General features: G+C 49.8%; 1 protein-coding gene across 2 annotated transcripts in view; it reads left to right on the forward strand.

Annotated features, from left to right (window-relative positions):
• AXL (AXL receptor tyrosine kinase) overlaps positions 1-20,923 on the forward strand; it is a 35,707-nt gene that overhangs the window by 9,969 nt on the left and 4,815 nt on the right. Inside the window, exons 7-18 of one of the 2 annotated variants that reach the window (XM_068991773.1) lie at positions 5,506-5,716; positions 6,013-6,152; positions 7,450-7,600; positions 7,811-7,837; positions 10,189-10,321; positions 10,622-10,713; positions 13,934-14,029; positions 14,206-14,283; positions 16,106-16,198; positions 16,602-16,723; positions 17,678-17,787; positions 20,641-20,800. In XM_068991773.1, coding sequence (XP_068847874.1) covers positions 5,506-5,716; positions 6,013-6,152; positions 7,450-7,600; positions 7,811-7,837; positions 10,189-10,321; positions 10,622-10,713; positions 13,934-14,029; positions 14,206-14,283; positions 16,106-16,198; positions 16,602-16,723; positions 17,678-17,787; positions 20,641-20,800 — 1,413 coding nt within the window. The remainder of the gene's footprint in view (positions 1-5,505; positions 5,717-6,012; positions 6,153-7,449; positions 7,601-7,810; positions 7,838-10,188; positions 10,322-10,621; positions 10,714-13,933; positions 14,030-14,205; positions 14,284-16,105; positions 16,199-16,601; positions 16,724-17,677; positions 17,788-20,640; positions 20,801-20,923) is intronic. The other variant, XM_068991774.1, reaches the window with a different exon arrangement.

Below are 20,923 nucleotides of genomic sequence, written 5' to 3' on the forward strand. Positions count from 1 at the left end.
TTTTTTTTTCAGTCATGCCACATGGCTTTTAGGATCTCAGTTCCCTGACCAGGGACTGAACCTGGGCCACGGCATTGAAAGCCCAGGATCCTAACTATTAGGCCACCAGGAAACTCCCAATGACCAGTTTTTATTGCATGTCCGTTATGTGCTTAGGTTTCCCTGGTGGCTCAGTGGTAAAGAATCGGCCTGCCAATGTAGGAGACACAGGTTCGATCCCTGGGCCAGGAAGATCCCCTGGAGAAGGAAATGGCAACCCACTCTGGTATTCTTGCCTGGGAAATCCCATGGACAGAGGAGCCTGGCGGGCTACACTCCATGGGGTCACAAAGAGTCAGACGCAACTAAAGAACAAAAACAATAACACAACCACTATATGCTGGGCCTTGTGTTACAGCTTAACACATTCTTGTTTGAGTGTTTTGTGAAGTAGAGTCTATGGATACACTCATTTTCCAGATGAAGAAACTAAGGCTCAGGGACTTCCTTGGTGGTCCAGTGGTTAAGACTTGCTCTTCCACCACATGGGGGATGGATTTGATCTCACTTTCACTTTTCACTTTCATGCATTGGAGAAGGAAATGGCAACCCACTCCAGTGTTCTTGCTGGAAAATCCCAGGGACGGGGGAGCCTGGTGGGCTGCTGTCTATGGCATTGCACAGCGTCGGACAAGACTGAAGCGACTTAGCAGCAGCAGCAGCAGGGAACTAAGATCCCACATGCCATATGGTGCGGCCAAAAAGTTCAAAAAGAAACCAAGTTTCAGAGTAATTAAGCAACTTGCCCAAGGACAAAGCCAGGAAGTGGCAGAGGTGGGATCCAAACCCTTGTCTTGCCAAACCCAAAGGGCATTTCTGAAAAGCCATTTAGAGCCAGTGCTTGATTAAACAGGAACTACCTTTCTTATAAGACCCTGGCCCTGGGGACAACCTCACATTCAGTTGATATTTTAACCCCAGACAGTAATGACTGTTCATCTTCCCATTTTCAAGATAAGAAATTGAGACCCAGAGAGGGGAAGTGACCTGCCTTCTCCAGTGGCTAAAAAGGCTAAAACTGATTCAGTCCCAGAAGCTGGGCTGATTTGGGAAGACCTCAAATGCCAGGTCAGACGCCAGCTGTACCCCCAACCCACATCCATCCAGTGTCCCCCAAGAAAAGCAGAAGTGTGCCCTCTTCCCTCTCCAGGTCTCACTTCCTGCTGTGCATGAGCTCAGGGTTCAAGTTGGAGGGTCACAGCCATGCGAGGGAAAAGAGAAGTGGGGGTGGGCAGGGGGAGGCTGACAGTCTGCGCCCATGTCCCCTTTGTCCCGGCCGAGGTTCCCCTTCTGGTCAGTTAGTGTGGGTCAGAGAGCAGGCAAGGAGACCACCTCCCCCACTCCTGCTATCTCCTCCCCAGGCCTTGCTGTGGTTTCCCCACTCAGGGACTGTATGGGCAAGCTGCTGGATCTCTCTGGGCCTCTGTTTCCGCATCTGTAAAATGGGAATAAAAAAAGGAATTGACCCCCATGGGTGCTCATTCCAGACTAATGTGCTTGGCAGGGTGTTTGGGACACACCTGGCACTCAAAATAAGTTAGCTGTTGACAGGCTAGGCAAGCCAGTTCATGGGCATTATGTCAGTAAACCTCTCACCTTGACAGGTAGAGACTCTCGGAGGCCCATTTTCCAGAGGCAGGAACTGAGGCCCTGGGAAGTAGAAACACTCACTCTAAATCACATAGCAGGGACTTCCCTGGTGGTTCAGTGGTTAAGATTTTACGCTTTCACTGCAGGGGGCAAGGGTTTGATCCCTAGTCAGGGAACTAAGATCCCGTAAGCCACCACGTGGCATGACCAAAAAACAAAAAAAAAGACAGCAAATAATATCCAAGCCAAGATTTGGACCCGATGGAGTCTGGTTGTGAGCAGTAACTCTTTCCCAGCACAGTGTGTGTCGTGGTTATATTGCCTGGATGCTCCCCAGGGTGAAGGCAGCACCCCTGGGGCTGTGACGGGTTTGTGGTTCTGTGGGGAAGGGCTGTACGGACGTCCTCCCCAGCTGTGGTCCCTCCCATCCTGATCTTGCCAGTCCTGGGGACCAAGTGGGTGGAGAAGCCTTTACCGCTGTGCAGGATGTGCTGGGTTTGACACTGGTGGCCAGACAATCTCACACACACAAAATAATGACAAACGCTCAATCTGCACAGACACTCTTTTTTTGTTTCTTTTTGCTTTTTTAAATATTTATTTTCGGCTGTGCTGGGTCCTTGTTGCTGTGCACAGCCTTACTTGGGGGCTCCACTCGAGTTGCAGTGTGCGGGCTTCTCATCGTGGTGGCTTCTCTTGCCGTGGAGCATGGGCTGTAGGGCACGCGAGTTTCAGTAGTCACAACTTGGGGGCTGCATAGTGCAGGTGCGACAGTTGTGGCACACATCCCCGTGGCATGTGGGATATTCCCAGACCCAGGATTGAACCCATGTCCCCGTCATCACAAGGTGGATTCTTAGCCACTGGACTACCAGAGAAGCCCTGCACAGACACTTTTCTACATGCTTACAGGGTATCACTTCAGTTAATCCTGTGAAGAAGGGAAACACTGTTGTCATCCCATTTTTCAGATGAAGAAACTGAGGCACAGGACTAGGGAGTAGGAGAGGCTGGATTTGAATCCCAGATCCAGTATCTGTGCTCTTCAGCACTAAGATGCATTGCATCTCTGTACAGAAGAGTATTATTACCATTACTGATGTTCTTAAAAGGACATTCTTATTGTCAGTAGGGCAAAGGGTTTGAAGATAGGATGGGTTCAGGTCCCAGCTTCATCAGTGACAAGCTAGTGTCCTCGGATCAGTGATTCCATCTCTCCAAGCCTCAGTGCCTTCATCTGTATATGGGCAGAAACATAGCACATACTTACAATGCACAGCTAAAGTGAGGGTCAAATGAGTTTAGGTTTGTAAAAAATTTTGCTTTTAAAAAAAATTATTTCTCTGGCTGCATTGGGTCTTAGTTGCAGCATGTGGGATCTAGTTCCCTGACCAGGGATCGAACCTGGGCCCCCTGCATTGGGGGCACAGAGTCTTAGCCACTGGAGCACCTTGGAAGTCCTTTTTTATATTTTTAAATTAAAATATATAATGCTCATAATCTTTGGTGTACACCTAGATTGTTTAACCAGTGTGACCACTCTCTAAATCAAGATACAGACTCTTCCCAGCTGTTGCAGGTTCCCTCACTCCCCAGAGATGCCCACTTTTCTCACTTATTTTTTAGCTAAGAGAGGCTTGCGAGATCTTAGTTCCCCAGCCAGGGATTGAACCTGGGCCCTCGGCAGTGAAAGCATGGAGTCCTAACCACTGGACCACCAGGGAATTCCCTCCACTGACTTCTATTGTGGAACATTGCTTTTGCCTGAGGTTGAATGTCATTATTATTGATGCTGACCACCTGCCACGCACCGTCCAGCTATCTTACACTTAACTTTTTTGTATGGCCATGCCACATGGCATTCGAGATCTTAGCTCCCTGACCAGGGATCAAACCTGTGCCTGCAGTGGAAGCATAAAGTCATAACCACTGGACTGCCAGGAAGTCCCTTACATTGAACCTTTAAGCAGCCCTGGAAGGCATTTGCTCCTCTCAGTTCAGTCGCTCAGTCATGTCCGACTCTTTGCAGCCCCATGAATTGCAGCATGCCAGGCCTCCCTGTTCATCACCATCTCCCGGAGTTCACTCAGACTCACGTCCATCGAGTCCGTGATGCCATCCAGCTATCACATCCTCGGTCATCCCCTTCTCCTCCTGCCCCCAGTCCCTCCCAGCATCAGAGTCTTTTCCAATGAGTCAACTCTTCCCATGAGGTGGCCAAAGTACTGGAGTTTCAGCTTTAGCATCATTCCTTCCAAAGAAATCCCAGGGTTGATCTCCTTCAGAATGGACTGGTTGGATCTCCTTGCAGTCCAAGGGACTCTCAAGAGTCTTCTCCAACACCACAGTTCAAAAGCATCAATTCTTCAGCGCTCAGCCTTCTTCACAGTCCAACTCTCACATCCATACATGACCACAGGAAAAACCATAGCCTTGACTAGATGGACCTTAGTCAGCAAAGTAATGTCTCTGCTTTTGAATATACTATTTAGGTTGGTCATAACTTTTCTTCCAAGGAGTAAGCATCTTTTAATTTCATGGCTGCAGTCACCATCTGCAGTGATTCTGGAGCCCAAAAAAATAAAGTCTGACACCGTTTCCACTGTTTCCCCATCTATTTCCCATGAAGTGATGGGACCGGATGCCATGATCTTCGTTTTCTGAATGTTGAGCTTTAGGCCAACTTTTTCACTCTCCTCTTTCACTTTCATCAAGAGGGTTTTTAGCTCCTCTTCACTTTCTGCCATAAGGGTGGTGTCATCTGCATATCTGAGGTTATTGATACTTCTTCCAGCAATCTTGATTCCAGCTTGTGTTTCTTCCAGTCCAGCGTTTCTCATGATGAACTCTGCACAGAAGTTAAATAAGCAGGGTGACAACATACAGCCTTGACGTACTCCTTTTCCTATTTGGAACCAGTCTGTTGTTCCATGTCCAGTTCTAACTGTTCCTTCCTGACCTGCATACAGATTTCTCAAGAGGCAGGTCAGGTGGTCTAGTATTCCCATCTATTTCAGAATTTTCCACAGTTTATTGTGATCCACACAGCCAAAGGCTATGGCGTAGTCAATAAAGCAGAAATAGATGTTTTTCTGGAACTCTCTTGCTTTTTCCATAATCCAGCGGATGTTGGCAATTTGATCTCTGGTTCCTCTGCCTTTTCTAAAACCAGCTTGAACGTCAGGGAGTTCACGGTTCACGTATTGCTGAAGTCTGGCTTGGAGAATTTTGAGCATTACTTTACTAGCGTGTGGGATGAGTGCAATTGTGCGGTAGTTTGAGCATTCTTTGGCATTGCCTTTCTTTGGGATTGGAATGAAAACTGACCTTTTCCAGTCCTGTGGCCACTGCTGAGTTTTCCAAATGTTCTGGCATATTGAGTGCAGCACTTTCACAGCATCATCTTTCAGGATTTGAAATAGCTCCACTGGAATTCCATCACCTCCACTAGCTTTGTTCGTAGTGATGCTTTCTAAGGCCCACTTGACTTCACATTCCAAGATGTCTGGTTCTAGATTAGTGATCACATCATCATGACTATCTGGGTCGTGAAGATCTTTTTTGTACAGTTCTTCCGTGTATTTGCTCCTCTAAGCCCCCATTTTCCAGATGAGGAAACTGAGGCTCAGAGAGAGAAAGTCTTGTTTGAAGTGGCTTTTGCAACCGATGGCAGAGCCACGTTGTGGAGCTGGGTGGCCTCCTCGCTTTGCAAACCCAGGTTCCCGTGTTGCACAAACATGGAATCAAACATGGAATCGTCATACACACACACATCCTTGAGAAGGTGTGTCATCACACCAGGGTCACTACCACTGAGAATTGTTTGACCACCTTGAGTGTGGCCACCCTGACCTCACACCCCCTCCCTCTTCCCAGGCTGTGCTGTCAGACGACAATGTGGGCGCCTGGCTGGGAGAGCCAGACCCCCCAGAGGAGCCCCTCACCTTCCAAGCGTCCGTTCCCCCTCATCGACTGCGGCTGGGCAACCTCCATCCTCACACCCCTTACCACCTCCGGGTGGCCTGTGTCAGTAGCCAGGGCCCCTCACCCTGGACCCACTGGCTTCCTGTGGAGACACCAGAAGGAGGTAAGAAGGGGCTGGTGGCAGGGAGACATCGTTCACTGCCCCGCTGACCCTTGCGTACATCAGCATGACCCCCAGCATCTCCTCTCACCTGTATACCCTACGTGGCTTCACTCTCCTTCCTGTCCCATCCCCAACTGGCATCTCTCCTGGACCTCATCTCTGTGCCCCTGCTCATGGGAGACCTGTCCCAGCTGCCCGCGTGCTTGTCCTTTGCACCCTGCCCCTACTCCTTGGGAAGAGGGGAGGGGGTCAGGAAGAGGTGGGGATGCCAGCTTCCCCTTCTCCCTGTCCTCCAGTGCCCCTGGGCCCTCCTGAGAATGTTAGCGCCATGCGGAATGGGAGCCAAGCCCTTGTGCATTGGCAGGAGCCAAGGGCGCCGCTGCAGGGCACCCTGTTAGGGTACCGACTGGCCTATCGAGGTCAGGATACGCCCGAGGTGGGTGCTGCTGGCTGGGCTGGGGCGGAGTGGCTGTGGAGGAGGCGACTGGGGAGGAGAAGGTGACAAGGCAGACAAGGACAGTTGGGCAGGTTGCGTAGAATGCGGTCACCCTGTGCTGCAGAGCACGTTCTGGGGCAGTTAAAGGGGACCACGAGAGGGTTGCGTGTGTGCATGCTCAGTTGCTCAGTCATGTCTGACTCTTTGGGACCCCATGGACGGTGGCCAGGGACCTGCCAGGCACCCTATCCATGGGATTCTCCAGACAAGAATACTGGGGTGGGGTGTAATTTCCTTCTCCGGGGGATCTTCCCAACCCAGGGATCAAACCTCCGTCTCATGCACTGGTAGGCGATTCTTTACCATTGAGCTACCTGGGAAGTCCCCAGGAGAGAGTTTAGGGGATGGCTATTTATGAATCTGTGAACTGTGGTGTTGAAGACTCTTGAGAGTTCCTTGGACTGCAAGGAGATCAAGCCAGTCAATCCTAAAGGAAATCAACCCTGAATATTCATTGGAAGGACTGATGCTGAAGCTGAAGCTCCAATACTTTGGCCACCTGATGCAAACAGCCGACTCATTAGAAAAGACCCTGATGCTGGGAAAGATGAAAGGCAGGCGGAGAAGGGGATGACAGAGGATGAGATGGTTGGATGGCATCACCAACTCAATGGACATGAGTTTGAGCAAGCTACAGGAGATAGTGAAGGATATGGAAGCCTGGCGTGCCGCAGTCCATGGGATCGCAAAGAGTTGGACACAACTGAGCAACTGAACAACAATTTATGAATCATGTACAAAACATTTCAGTAGACATATTTACTAGAACAATTTTACAGCAGAGAGTTGCATAGCACATTGAGGAAGGGGTGTCTCTTTCTAATTAACATGAAGGTACTATCTAAGCAAGCAGCACCCTGGGATGGAGAGATAGATGGGAGAAAGAGTGAGGAATTAGAAGGGGATGGAGGGATGAGGGGGCAAAGAAGAGAATTCAGTCCTTTCAACAGCAGTACTGTGTTCCACACCTCCTTGTGCTAGGACCTGAGGATGTATATGGCAGTGAAGAAGACAAACTCCTGGACCCGGTGAAGCTGATATTTTAACGAGTGTAGGGATAGAGAATGGAAAGGAGAGGACAGGATGGGGGATGAGAGATGAAGGATAGGAAGAGGTAGGGGATGAGGGGCTGGAGATGAGGAGTGGGCTTTGAGAAAGATGGGGAGTTGAGGCTGAGGGTGAGGGCTTAAGCGCTGGGGCTGGAGCTCTACTCTGATGCCTTATTTGCATGTCCTAGGTGCTGATGGACGTAGGGCTAAAGCGAGAGGTGACCCTGGAACTGCGAGGGGAGGGGTCTGTGCCCAACCTGACGGTGTGCGTGGCAGCCTACACCGCCGCTGGGGATGGACCCTGGAGCCTCCCTGTGCCCCTGGAGCCCTGGCACCCAGGTAGCTGCAAAGCCATGCTCAGCCTCCCTCAGCCTACCCACAGGGGCCACGTCTATTCCAGATGCCCGTGACTTGCTCCTTGTACCTTTTGGCGTTACCCCAGTGTAGGCTCCATTCCTACCTGGAAGCCTCCTGAGAGCCTTACTCCCTCTCTCCCATGTCTTACCACTCTCTCTGAGCATATCCTCTCTCCGTCCTTTCTCCTTGCAGGACAAGGACAGCCAATCCACCAGCTGGGTAAGGGCTTTCACACCCCCTCTCCTGCTCTCCCTTCCCCCAAGGCCCAGTGAGGGCCCCATCGCTGCACATTCTCTTTACACATCCCTTTCTTGTTCTTCAAACTCATCACCCTAACCCTCTGCTTCTTGGTTTTGTGTGGTCCTTGATGGAAGTGCCTGGAGTGGCCCAGAGCATTGTGGGTACTTAGTGAATGGTGGATGGATAGGTGGATGGATGGACTGACGAATGAATGGATGTGTCGATGGACCAATGAATGAATGCGTGGCTGAGTGGTGGACAGATGAATGAATGGGTGGGTGGTGGACGGATGAATGAATGGGTGGGTGGTGGACGGATGAATGAATGGGTGGGTGATGGATGGATGAATGAATGGGTAGATGAGTGGATGAATGAATAAATAGGTGGGTGGGTAGATGAATAGATAGGTAGAGGGACAGAGAGATGAGTTATCCCCCTCATATTTGTCTTCCTCAAATATTTCTCCAAATATTCCTCCTACACCCATTGTACCCTCCTGGCACTATTACACCCCACCTCTTCTAACTCAACCCACTATCCTTAAATATTCCTTATGTGTTTTCTTGCATTTCTTTGCATACCCTTTCCACACTAACCCCACCCTCCTTTCACATCCATCCCATTATAACCCCTCATTCTTCTCACGGGCTTCCCAAACCCAATACACACTCACACTTCTCATTCACAAACTGATACTTTTTGCACACTCACCATGCATCCCACATTGCAGGCACTGAAAGACTTTCAATCCACACGATCTCACATTCTGCAACTCTCCTTGCACACTCACTAGACACTCCTTACACAATATTCCCTCACCTCGAGCTAATCCTAACCCATGCCCACTTTCTGCACATACCGCACCAAACTCTTGGTACACTCATCCTCCACTCCTTACACAGTCACTCCCACTATTTTGCATATCCTTTTCATTCATCTCATGCTCATCTTCCCCTCCCATGTCCTTTGCACACTCATTGCACACTCCTCTCACACCAAAGTTACATCCTTACAAATCACTGCCCCTACCTTGTATCTAAAACTCCTTGAATACTCCTTGAATCCTCACATACTCCCAATTTCTCAAATACTCATCTGGCACTGTTTACACACTCCTTTGCACACCATGCCCCTTTGCACATTTATTTCACTCTCATCCCTTGCTTTATGAAAGCCCTTCTAGGGAATTCCCTGGAAGTCCAGTGGTAAGGAGTCAGTGCTTTCACTGCTGAGGGCATGAGTTCGACCCCTAGTCAGGGAACTAAAATTCCACAAGCTTCAAGGAGTGGCCAAAAAAAAAAAAAAAAACACGCTTTCATAGTCATCATATACTCCTCAAAAATGTCCCTTGGCCATTGGTCCCTGGAGCCTCCAACTCCTTGCATATCCATTGCACATGCTTTGTACACACTACACACATTCTCTCCCTGCTCAACAGTTTTCCACACCCAAGTGCCCGCTCCTTGCATAATCATCACATGTATCACACACAGGTACCCCACTTGAGATTTACTTACAGCCCTCCCATGCTCCTCCAGCCCTCTTTCCATTCTCACAGCCCATCCCACACAATCTCTCACTCTCATCCCACACTCCTTCCACACTCATTGCACACGCCCCAAGTATCCATCCCACTTTGCACTTTCCACACTCATCCTAGGAGTTTCACACTCCTCATTGAAAAAACAAATAATTTATTTGGCTGCGTCAAGTCTTAGTTGCATCATGCAGGATCTTTCCTTGTGGCTCGTGGATTCTCTAGTTGCAACACATGGGCTCCAGAGCACCTAGGCTCAGTAGTTGTGGCACGGGGGCTTAGTTGCTCCTAGGCATGTGGGATCTTAGTTTCCTATGCCCGCGTGTGTGCTCACTCGTGTCAGTCATGTCCAACTCTTTGCGACACTATGGACCATAGCCCACCAGAACCCTCTGTCCATAGGATTCTTCTGGCAAGAATACTGGAGTGGGTTGCCATGCCCTCCTCCAGGGAATCTTCCTGACCCCAGAGATCCAACCCACATCTCCTGCACCTCCTGCATTGCAGGTGGATTCTTTTTACCACTGAGCTATCAGAAAAGCCCCTTAGTTCCCCGATCAGGGATCAAACCCGAATCCCCTGCATTGCAAGGTGGATTCTTAACCGCTGGACCACCAAGGACGTCCCCTCACACTCCTCCTCCAACATCCACTCCTTTCGTATCCATTGCATGCCCCGTCCAGCCCTGTCCATCCCCCAGTGTACCTAAACCTGCCTCCCTTCAACACCACACCCCTGGGGACCCAAGGAACCAAGACCTCCACCATGACCTGTCCCGCGTGCCCTCTGACAGTGAGTGAACCCCCAGCCCCCGCCTTCTCATGGCCCTGGTGGTACGTACTGCTGGGAGCAGTGGTGGCCGCTGCCTGTGCCCTCATCCTGGCCCTGTTCCTCTTCCACCGGCGGAAGAAGGAGACCCGTTATGGGTAAGTTGGGACCATGCGGGTCGGGAGGCTGGCCTGGACTGGGGTAGAGAGGCTGGAGGTGGGGAGACCGTGAGGAGGCTGGCACAGGAGGAGAGAGTACCAAGAATCAGAACGAGGACAAGCATCTGGGGAGTGAATGGAAGGCAGAAGGCAGCAGCCCAAGAGGCTCTCAGCAGACATTGGAGGAGAGGGCTGGCAGGTCTGGGGGTTGGGATGGTGCTTGCTTCCACTGCTGGTGGAAGTGGAGGGGGTTCCACGTCACTCTGCCCTGCCCTCACCTCCTCTCTGTTCCCTCCCTAGAGAGGTGTTTGAACCAACCGTGGAGAGGGGTGAGCTGGTGGTCAGGTACCGTGTTCGCAAGTCCTACAGTCGGAGGACCACTGAAGCCACCTGTAAGTGAGCCCCATGCCTCCCTGCCTGGATTTGGAATAAGAAGTATCGAGTCTTGGGCCTGCTGGGCTTCAGCAGATGCATGAACCAAAAGTTTCTGAAGGCCTTGGAATATTAGCACCACGGACCCTAAGAACAACAGAACTGTGGGACCACACACGACTTTAGAATAATTGAATCTTAGACACAATAAATTTTAGAAAGGCCAAACTCTGAGTCATAGGCTCTTAGAACCATGTGATGATGATGATAAAGACGATAAACACAATGACCATGGCAATGAAGAAAATGCCCATGATGAGGTGCTTACAATGCTGAGGATAACAGCTTAGCACTTCCTCTGTGACTACTACTGTTCCTTATTAAAAATTAAGTATTTATTTATTTATTGGCTTTACTGGGTCTCCATTGCTGCTCACGGGCTTTCTCTAGTTGCGGTGAGTGCGGGCTACTCTCTAGTTGTGGTCTGAGGGCTTCTCGTTGCAGTGGCTTCTCTTGTTGCGGAGCACAGACTCTAGGGAGCACAGGCATCAGTAGTGGCGGCACATGGCCTTAGCTGCCCTGAGGCATGTGAGATCTTCCTGAAGCAGGGGTCGAACCTGCGTCCCCTGAAGTGGAAGGTGAATTCTTAACCACTGGGCCACCAGGGAAGTCCCACAGGTGCTGTCCTAAGCTTCAACACATGTCACTTAATTTAATCCCCATGACAACCCAGTGAGGTAGGCACGTTATCCTCCCCACTACCAGTGGCACAGAGTGGCTAAGTAACTTACTGGAGGCCACACAGTTTGTAAGCTGGAGAGCTGGGGTTCACACCCAGGCGGTTCCACTCTCAAGTTCATCCTCTGAACTGCCTCTTGGAAGTAGAGGATATGTGAGAGGATGTCCAATTATAATCGGCCTAAAAAATTATAATCCAGTGCTATAGACTCTTAAGGCTCCCCTGGTGGCTCAGATGGTAAAGAATCTGCCTGCAGTTCAGGAGACCCGGGTTCAATCCCTGGGTCAGGAAGATCCCCTGGAGAAGGAATGGCAACCCACTCCAGTACTCTTGCCGGGAGAATCCCATGGGCAGAGGAGCCTGGAGGGTTACAGGCCTTAGGGTCGCAAAGAGTCAGACATGATTGAGCAACTAACACTTGATAGACTCTTAGGATCTTAAAAATCATAGAATCTTAGCACTATAACAGACCCTGTGTTAGAGGATTGTAGCATTTATGGAGGGTCCCAGCTAAGAAGGGACTTCAGCAGCCACTTAGTCAAATTTCTTCTTCTCTCCAGTTGGGAAAACAGATCCAGAAACAAAAGGGGGGGACAGAGTTAGGCCTCTTTTGGAGTTAGCACCCAGGGAGAAGACTGCTGGGGGCCCCAGGGAGATACCCGAAGGGGTGGGAAAGACATTTATTGCAAAGGAGAAGGAAGAGGAAGTGAGGAGGTCACAGCAATCTAATGGGAATAACATGCAGCAGCAGTTTTCCAAGTGTGATCCAAGTCCCCGGGGGTCCCCAAGACCTTTGCAGGGGGTCCATGAGGTCAAAACTATTTTCAAAATAATACCAAAACGTCATTTGCCCTTTCACACCCTCCTTCTCTTGCAAGTGCTCCTCAGAGTTTTCCAAAGGCTTCCAAATATGTGACGATATCATCCTTCTGTTGACTGATGTGCTTGTATATTCTTGTGTTTTGAAAATTTGTCTGGGGAACTTCCCTGGCGATCCAGTGGTGAAGACCCTGAGATTCCACTGCAGGGGGCTCGGGTTCAATTCCTGGTTGGGGAATCATTAATAAGATCCTTCGTGGTATGGCCAAAAATGAAAAAAGGCAATCATATCAGTTTTCCTCATGAACACAGTAAATATTGCTGTGTAGACAACCCACATAAAAGAAAGCTTTTTTCAAGTCTCAATAATTTTAAGAATGTAAAAGGATCCTGGGGCCAATAAGTTGGAGAACAATTGCTACACAGCAGTGAAAATGAATAAACCCAACTACACACAGCAGCTGGGCTTCCCTGGTGGCTCAGTGGTAAAGAACCTGCCTGCCAATGCAGGAGACATGAGTTCCATCCCTGGGTCAGAAAGATCCCCTGGAGGAGGAAATGGCAACCCACTCTAGTATTCTTGCCTGGGAAATCCCATGGACAGAGAAGCCTGGCAGCCTACAGCCCAGGGGTCGCAAAGAGTTGGACACCACTTAACAACTAAACAGCAACAATACACAACTGCATTACAATTATTTCAGAGATATCATGTTAAGTGAAAGAACCGGACACTAAAGAGAACATAGTATGTGATTCCATGTTTATAACATCCCCAAACAGAAAAGACAAATCTGGGGTAAGAAAAGTCAGGAAAGTGGCCACCCCTGAAAGGACAGGTCATAGTCTATTCTTGACGTGGGTGTTAGTGACACACACTGTTGTGTTTGGTTCATGAAAATCCATTGAGCTGCTCACTTATGATTTTTGCAGGTTATACTTTAATGAAAAGTTAAGAAAATTTTTGAACAACTGGTACGGCAGGATGTTAACCAATCAAGGTGCCCCTACTGCAAGATTATGTGCCAGGCTCTAACCCTTTAGTTACTGCTCTGGGGGAAGATATGGGAAGTCTAAAGGAAAAGTGGGAGTTGGGAGTGCTCAGCTAATCCTGAATGAATGCAGGATTATTTCAGTATTTTAACAATGGGTATACGGGCATGGGGCTTCCCTGGCGGCTCACGGTAAAGAACCCTCCTGCCAATGCAGGAGATGCGGGTTGGATCCCTGGGTTGGGAAGATCCTCTAGAGAAGGAAGTGACAACCCACTCCAGTATTCTTGCCTGGAGAATCCCATGGACAGAGGAGTCTGGCAGGCTACAGTCCTTTGGATTGCAAAGAGTTGGACACAACTTTAGTGACTAAACAATGATAAACAACAATACACAGGTGTACCTGGGAGACACTGCACATTTGATTCCAGACCAACACGATACAGTGTGTAATGCAATAAAGTGAGTCACATGCATTTTGGGGTTTCTCAGTGCATATAAAAGTTATGTTTAGGACTTCCCTGGCAGTCCAGATAGATTTGCTTGACACAAGATTGCCACAGACCTTCAATATGTAAAGAACACAATATCTGCGAAGTGCGGTAAAATGAGGCACGCCTGTATCCTTATTGGAGGCGCTGCCTGGATGTCAGCTCTGCTCCATGGCTCTGTCTGCTCCCACCCCCCATGCAGTGAACAGCCTGGGCATCAGCGAAGAGCTGAAGGAGAAACTGCGGGACGTGATGGTGGACCGGCATAAGGTGGCTCTGGGGAAGACCCTGGGAGAGGGTGAGTGTCCCCCACCTCACACGCACACACACACATATCTCCCTGAGCCATGCAGCCCTTCATCTCCCCACCCCTACCCAACCACAGGAAATGCAGTTCCTACAGCATCCCCCCCTGAAGTCAACGGGGGGGTGCCCCCCCCATGCATGTCAAAGTCTCTCTCTGGTTCCCCACAGGAGAGTTCGGAGCTGTGATGGAAGGCCAGCTCAACCAGGACGACTCCGTCCTCAAGGTGGCTGTGAAGACCATGAAGAGTGAGTATGTACATACATGTGCACACATGTGGGATCCCCATCCCTTAACCTCTGGCCCCTCCCCTGTGCCCCTAAGGAGGTAGAAGAACAGGAAAGGTGACAGCAATTTAGCCCAACCCTAGAACTTCAGTGGTTCCAGACAAGAGATTAAGTCCCTGCCAGGTCCTTCAACAGAAGGAACTCAATACGGGGAGATTTCTACAAAGGTGTAGGGAAAACTGAAGGAACAGCAGGGTGCAGTTAAGACAACCTAGAGGTTAGCAGCAGCCAAGTGTGTCACTTCCGCCTCCCAGGCCGGAAGGGGCGGAGTTACCAGAGCCCACAGCCAGGGCCCCTGATGGGATTGAGGCATCACAGAGTTAGGGGCTACCTTGTGGGAGCTTGAAACACAAAAGGAGACACAGCCACCACCAAGTCAATACTGGAAGCAGAAAGAGAGAGGGTGAAATGCCCTGATTTCTCCTCTCGCCCACCTGCCAGTCTCCCATCAGCGCTTCCCATTGGCGGATTCCAACAGGAAACAGCAGGAAAGGGAACCTGGGCAATGTAGTTTTCTGGGGCCAGCCCCATGTGATACAGAGCAAGCATGAGATGGTCCAGAATGAGGCACACCTGGCTTCATCATTTACTAGCTGTATGCTTCCCTGGTGACTCAAATGATAAAGAATCCGCCTGCAATGCAGGAGACCCAGGTTCAATCCCTGGGTTGAGAAGATCCCCTGGAGCAGGGAATGGCAACCCACTCCAGTATTCTTGCCTGGAGAAGCCCATGGACAGAGGAGCGTGGTGGACTACAGTCCATGGGGTCGCAAAGAGTCGAATACGATTGAGTGACTAACACTTTCACTATAATCTCAGGTAAGTGACTACCCCTCTCTGAGCCTATCATTCCTCACCCGGAAAAAAGTATCATAGTGTTTCTACCTCCTAGGGTATTATGTCAAAGCACTTAATGCTGGGTTTGGCACATAGTACACACAGTTAATGTGGACTAAAACCATGTTATCTACATCAACAGAGAGGGTGAGAGCCAGTCCCGTCCAAGCTCACGCAGCACAGAAAGGTCAGGGTCAAGCTTTTCCACATACGGATAGAGCTTAGAGGGTCATGCTGGAGGGAGGAACGATCGTTTCAGAATCACAAGGGGTAAAAAACTTAGGTTATGGAGTCATCACCCATTCATTCATTCATTCATTCTTGACTGCCTTCTGAATACTGGGTTATGTTCCTGACCTGGGTTTGAATCCCAGCTGTGTGACGCTGGGCAAGTCACTTTGCCTCTCTGAGCCAGTGTCCTGAGTTGTAAAACAGGCACAATCGTCTGCATCCTAGGGCTGCTGGGAGTGTGCTAGGAAGCAGCCTAGCACAGAGCCCACACATGGACCCCTGAGCCAGACTGCCTGGGTTTGAACTCTGCCTGTTCCTCTTGGAAGCTGTGGCACGTTTCTTAAACATTCTGTGCCTTGTCTCTCCATCCTTCTTGTTGTTCAGTCACTAAATTGTGTCAGACTCTTTGTGAACTCGTGAACTGCAGCACACCAGGCTTCCCTGTCCTTCATTATCTCTCTGAGTTTGCTCAAACTCATGTCGAGTCAGTGATGCCATTCAACCATCTCATCCTTCTGTAGCCCCCTTCTCCATCTTTAAAATGGGGAAATAGAAGCTCCTCAGAGGGTTAAATGGGTTAATTGTCAAGCACTGAGTACAGCCCCTGGTACTTACTAGTCATGCTTGATGAAGAAGGAGAAGATGATGATGGTAATAAGGAGGAGGAGGAAAAGAGTCCTCCCTCAGCCTCCTCCACCTTCCTCTCTCCTCCCAGTTGCCATCTGCACAAGGTCGGAGCTGGAGGATTTCCTGAGTGAAGCTGTCTGCATGAAGGAATTCGACCACCCCAACGTCATGAGGCTCATTGGTGAGGGAGGGGCAGATTTAGTGGGCCAGCAGGCCCCATGCCGGCTGCACCAGAGGGAAGAACCCTCCCTCAGGCACTGGGAAGATCAAACCTCCAGGCTTCCTCCCCCCACCACCCCAGAGTGAGCAGGCTCCCCCCTTCCTCTCTCCCTCAGCTAGGAATGTGACCTCTGACCTTTCCCAGAAATAGCTGAGGTCCCCAGGAGGGCTGGAGAAACATCCCTGGGAACCAGTGCTGGACATGGCTTCTCTGACGCTTGGTCCCTGCCACCACCACCCCCGCCCCCCAACAGTTTGGAGGCCAGATCTGAGAGGGAGCGGGGAGAAACAGAGGTGGGAGTGGGGGTGGCATCCCCTTCTGCCCACCTCCAGTGACAAGACTGCCTGGGGGGGGCGGGACTCAGGCGTCTGTTTCCAGGGTTCTGAACGAGAGGGCTTCCCGGCGCCCGTGGTCATCTTACCTTTCATGAAACACGGAGACCTTCACAGCTTCCTTCTCTATTCCCGGCTTGGGGACCAGCCAGTGGTGAGGGCATTTTATTATCTGGACCACAAGTGTTAACTGAGCACCTACGGGGTACCCGGTAATCTTTCTCTCTTATTTGAAAAAATGGATGTCTATTCTGCATACTCTAAAATGTGCACATTTGTTGCATGCAGTTCAGTGAATGTTTTCTTGTGTATAGACCCACGGAAGGGCTTCCCAGGTGGTTCAGTGGTAAAGAATCCGTCTGCCAGTGCAGGAGACGTGGGTTCCCTCCCTGGGTTGGGAAGATTCCCTGGAGAAGAAAATGGCAACCCACTCCAGTATTCTTGCCTGTGCAATCTATGGCCAGAGGAGCCTGGTGGGCTACAGTCTATGGGGTCGCAAAGAGTCAGACATGACTGAGTGACTAAGTACCCACGCACGCATTAGGTACCTAGTGCTGCTCAGCCACTAGGAAAGTGATGGAGACCAAGAGCTTGTTTTCGTGGAGGAGCTGTCTGCCAGAGGTGGGGGGACCAGACAATAAACAAGTTAACAAATGAATAAGCATGATAATTTTTAAGTGCCAGGAAGGAAATAGAGCAGGATGAGGGACAGGGAGGCCAGGCAGTTCGTTTGAGTGAACAGGGACAGTCTTATGGAGGAGATGGAAGGAGGAGCTAACTGGTGGGAAGTGGGAGATCTGGGAGGAAGTGGTCCTGGCAGAGGGCACAGAATGTACAAAAGCTCAGAGGTGGGAGCAAGCATGGCTTGTTGAAAGACCAGAAAGGGGGTTCCCTGCTGGAGCGTATGTCAAGGACAGGCACAATGGGAGATCAAGACAGGAGAGGAAGGTAGGAGGGGTTAACAAAGGGCTGATATGGAAAGGGGTGGAGTTTAAGTCTCAGAGGCATGGGAAAGCATCACAGGGCAGAGCTAGTAGGGTGGAGGGATGGATTTCTGGGACTCCGCTGATCTCTACCTCATCCTGTCTTGCCCGCCCCCCCCACCCAGTTCCTGCCCACCCAGATGCTGGTGAAGTTCATGGCAGATATTGCCAGTGGCATGGAGTATCTGAGTACCAAGAGATTCATACACCGGGACCTGGCTGCCAGGAATTGCATGTGAGTGCCCAGCCTTCCAGGAATCCCCCTTCTTCAGGGACCCACCCGTACCCCCAACCCTCCTTTCCAGGATGGAAGAAGGTGTCCCCCCCCCCCCAACACACACACACCCTTCAGGCAAGTCAGAACTCAGGAGTGGAAGAGAGAGATGAGCAGGGAGGTTGGGGCCAGCTTTCTGAACTGAGATCCCACACGTGCTGGAATGTGCAGAGAAAAGGAGATGGGGCAGGCTCAGTGGGTAGCAGGATGTGAGCAAAAGGGCAGAGGAAACCCAAGAGGGTGGTGACATTTAAGCTTCATCTTTGTCCCCCTCCAAGCTGAGTGTCTTGCCTGGGGGTACACTTGGGCAGTGGCCACACTGGATAAAGAGACCACACCCCCTGCTAAGTTGTTGCTGCTCAGTCGCTCACTCAGGCATGTCCCACTCTTTGAAACCCCGACTGCAGCACTCCAGGCTTCCCTGTCCTTCACTATCTCCCAGAGCTTGTTTGAACTCGTGTCCTTTGAGTCGGTGATACCATCCAACCATCTCATCCTTTGTCGCCTCCTTCTCCTCTTGCTTTCAATCTTTCCCAGCATCAGAGTCTTCCAATGAGTCAGCTCTTCGCATCAGGTGACCAAAGTATTGGAGTTTCAGCTTTAGCATCATTCCTCCCAATGAATATTCAGGGTTGATTTCCTTTCCAAGGGACAAGCAAAAAATAGCCCAGAACCTGGTCTAAGGGCTATGTGTGTGTGTGTGTGTGACATATAAGCTTAGAATATTAGTCTCATTATAATGATGGACTCAGAAATTGGAGTTGGAGAGGACTTTCCTGGTGGTCCAGTGGCTAGGACTTCACACTCCCAATGCAGGGGGCCTGGGCTTGACCCACTAAGAGTTCACATGCCCCAACTAAAAGATCCTGCATGCCACAACTGAGACCCAGAACTACCAAAGAATAAGTATTTTTAAAAATATTAAAAAAGAAGTTGGAATTGGAGAATCAGAGAATCTTCAATAAGACGTGCAAATGTTCACAAATGGTTTTGATTACCTTCCATGGAATGCACATGTCAGTTTGAGGAGAATTGCCTTTTATACATTTGGGGTCTTCTCATCCATGATTATGGCATAGCTTTCCAATTTATTTAGGTATTATCCAGCTTCTTTCAGCAAAACTGTATAATTTTCTTTTTTTCCTGCCCCACTACACAGCATGCAGTATATTGGTTCCCCAACCAGGGATTGCACCAGTGCCCCCTGAAGCAGACGTGCAGTCTTAACGACTGGACCAGGGAATACCCCACTCCCAATTTTTATTTTGAAAAAATTCCAAATCTACAGAAAAGTTGAAAACATTGTGCCGTGAACACCCATATCTCCTCCTTGTTGAGATTTTGCCACGTTTTTCCTCTCTTCTCCGTCTCTCCCTCCCCTCGACCATTTGAAAGTAAGTTGCCAAGATGGTGACATTCCACTCCTAAATCTTCAAGAGGTGTCTCCTAGAATAAGGACTTAAGTCTAAACAATCGCAATTCTGTTTTCAGACCTAAGAAGATTAACAATAATTCCGTAACAGTCTCATATCCAATCCATATTCAAATTTTACATATATAAGGCGCAAAAACAAACACAAGTAATCCACACTGTTAGAAGTGAAGATCTCAGTCACCCTACAAGGGGTAATTATACCCCAGGAAGGAAGGTCTGGTAATCTTTCTTTCTTGTTAAAAAAAGTAATTGATGTTTATTCTACATACACTAAAATATACATATTTTATGCATGTAGTTCAATGAATGTTTACATATTTATAGACACATGGAAGGGCTTCCCAGGTGACCCAGTGGTAAAGAATCTACCTGCCAATGCAGGAGACTCAGGTTTGATCCCCAGGTTAGGAAGATCCCCTGGAGGAGGAAATAGCAACCCAGGATTCTTGCCTGGGAAATCCCATGGACAGAGGAGCCTGGTAGGCTACAGTCCATGGGGTTGCAAAGAGTTGGACACAACTGCGTGAGCATGCACATAGACCCACGGAAACCACCACCACTGAATCAAGATAAAGAACATTACTTTGCCCTTCGCAGGCTGTGTCCTGCCCTTCCCAGCCACTGCCCTCAAGGGATAACAACTATTCTGTACTTCTGTCACCTGTTCTTAAACGTCATGTAAATGGAATTGCAATTTTGACTCCTCTGTGTCTGGCATCTCTTGCTCAGCGTGAAGTTTTTGAGATCAGTCCGTGTTCCTGTACGGATCTGTAGTTCTTGTTCTTTGCTGTATGGTATTCCATTGCACAGCTGCCCCATGATATCCTCTTTCTTAATCTGGGTTCTAGTTACATAGGTGTGTTTGTGAAAATCCAGTGAGCTTTCCACTTAAGATTTGTGCATGTTTTTGTATATGTATAGTATACATCAAAAAAAATTTTTTTAATGGACTCCCCTGGTGGTGCAGTAGCTAAGATTCCATTCTCCCAACACAGGGGCACTGGGTTTGATCCCTGGTCAGGGAACTAGATCCCGCACGCCGCAGTGAAGATCTTGAGTGCAGCAACTAAGGCCCAGTGCAGTCAAATAACTAAATTTTTTTTTTAAATATCAGAGAATCCAACCCAAGGAGCCTGGGAAGGACCTTAGAATCTGGCAAAAAGCCAGAGCTGGGAAGGCCCCCTAGCAGCCCTTTTCAGACCCACCTTTCACAGAGGGTATAAGAAGTAACGTAGTTCCCTCCCAGGTTTGGGGGCTGACCGATCCCCACCCCGAAGCAGGACAGCCAGGGCAGGACAGAGACACGTCTGAGAGTGAGGGCAGGCTTCCTGGTGGAGGGGCAATTCTGTGACCCCATTCCTCTCCCCTAATCTGGGCAGGCTGAACGAGAACATGTCGGTGTGTGTGGCTGACTTTGGGCTCTCCAAAAAGATCTACAACGGGGACTACTACCGTCAGGGACGCATTGCCAAGATGCCAGTCAAGTGGATAGCCATCGAGAGCCTGGCGGACCGTGTCTATACCAGCAAGAGCGATGTGGTACGTGTGTCCCAGCAGGACTAGGGGAAGGGCATGGCCTGATCATCCCACACCGACCCAGGCTCCTGGGGACATGAGGGCTTCCCTGAGCAGGGGCCTGTCCACGTGGACCGTGTGTGGTGG

Source organism: Capricornis sumatraensis, chromosome 20 (genome assembly GCF_032405125.1).
Source record: "Capricornis sumatraensis isolate serow.1 chromosome 20, serow.2, whole genome shotgun sequence".
Lineage (NCBI taxonomy): Eukaryota > Metazoa > Chordata > Mammalia > Artiodactyla > Bovidae > Capricornis > Capricornis sumatraensis.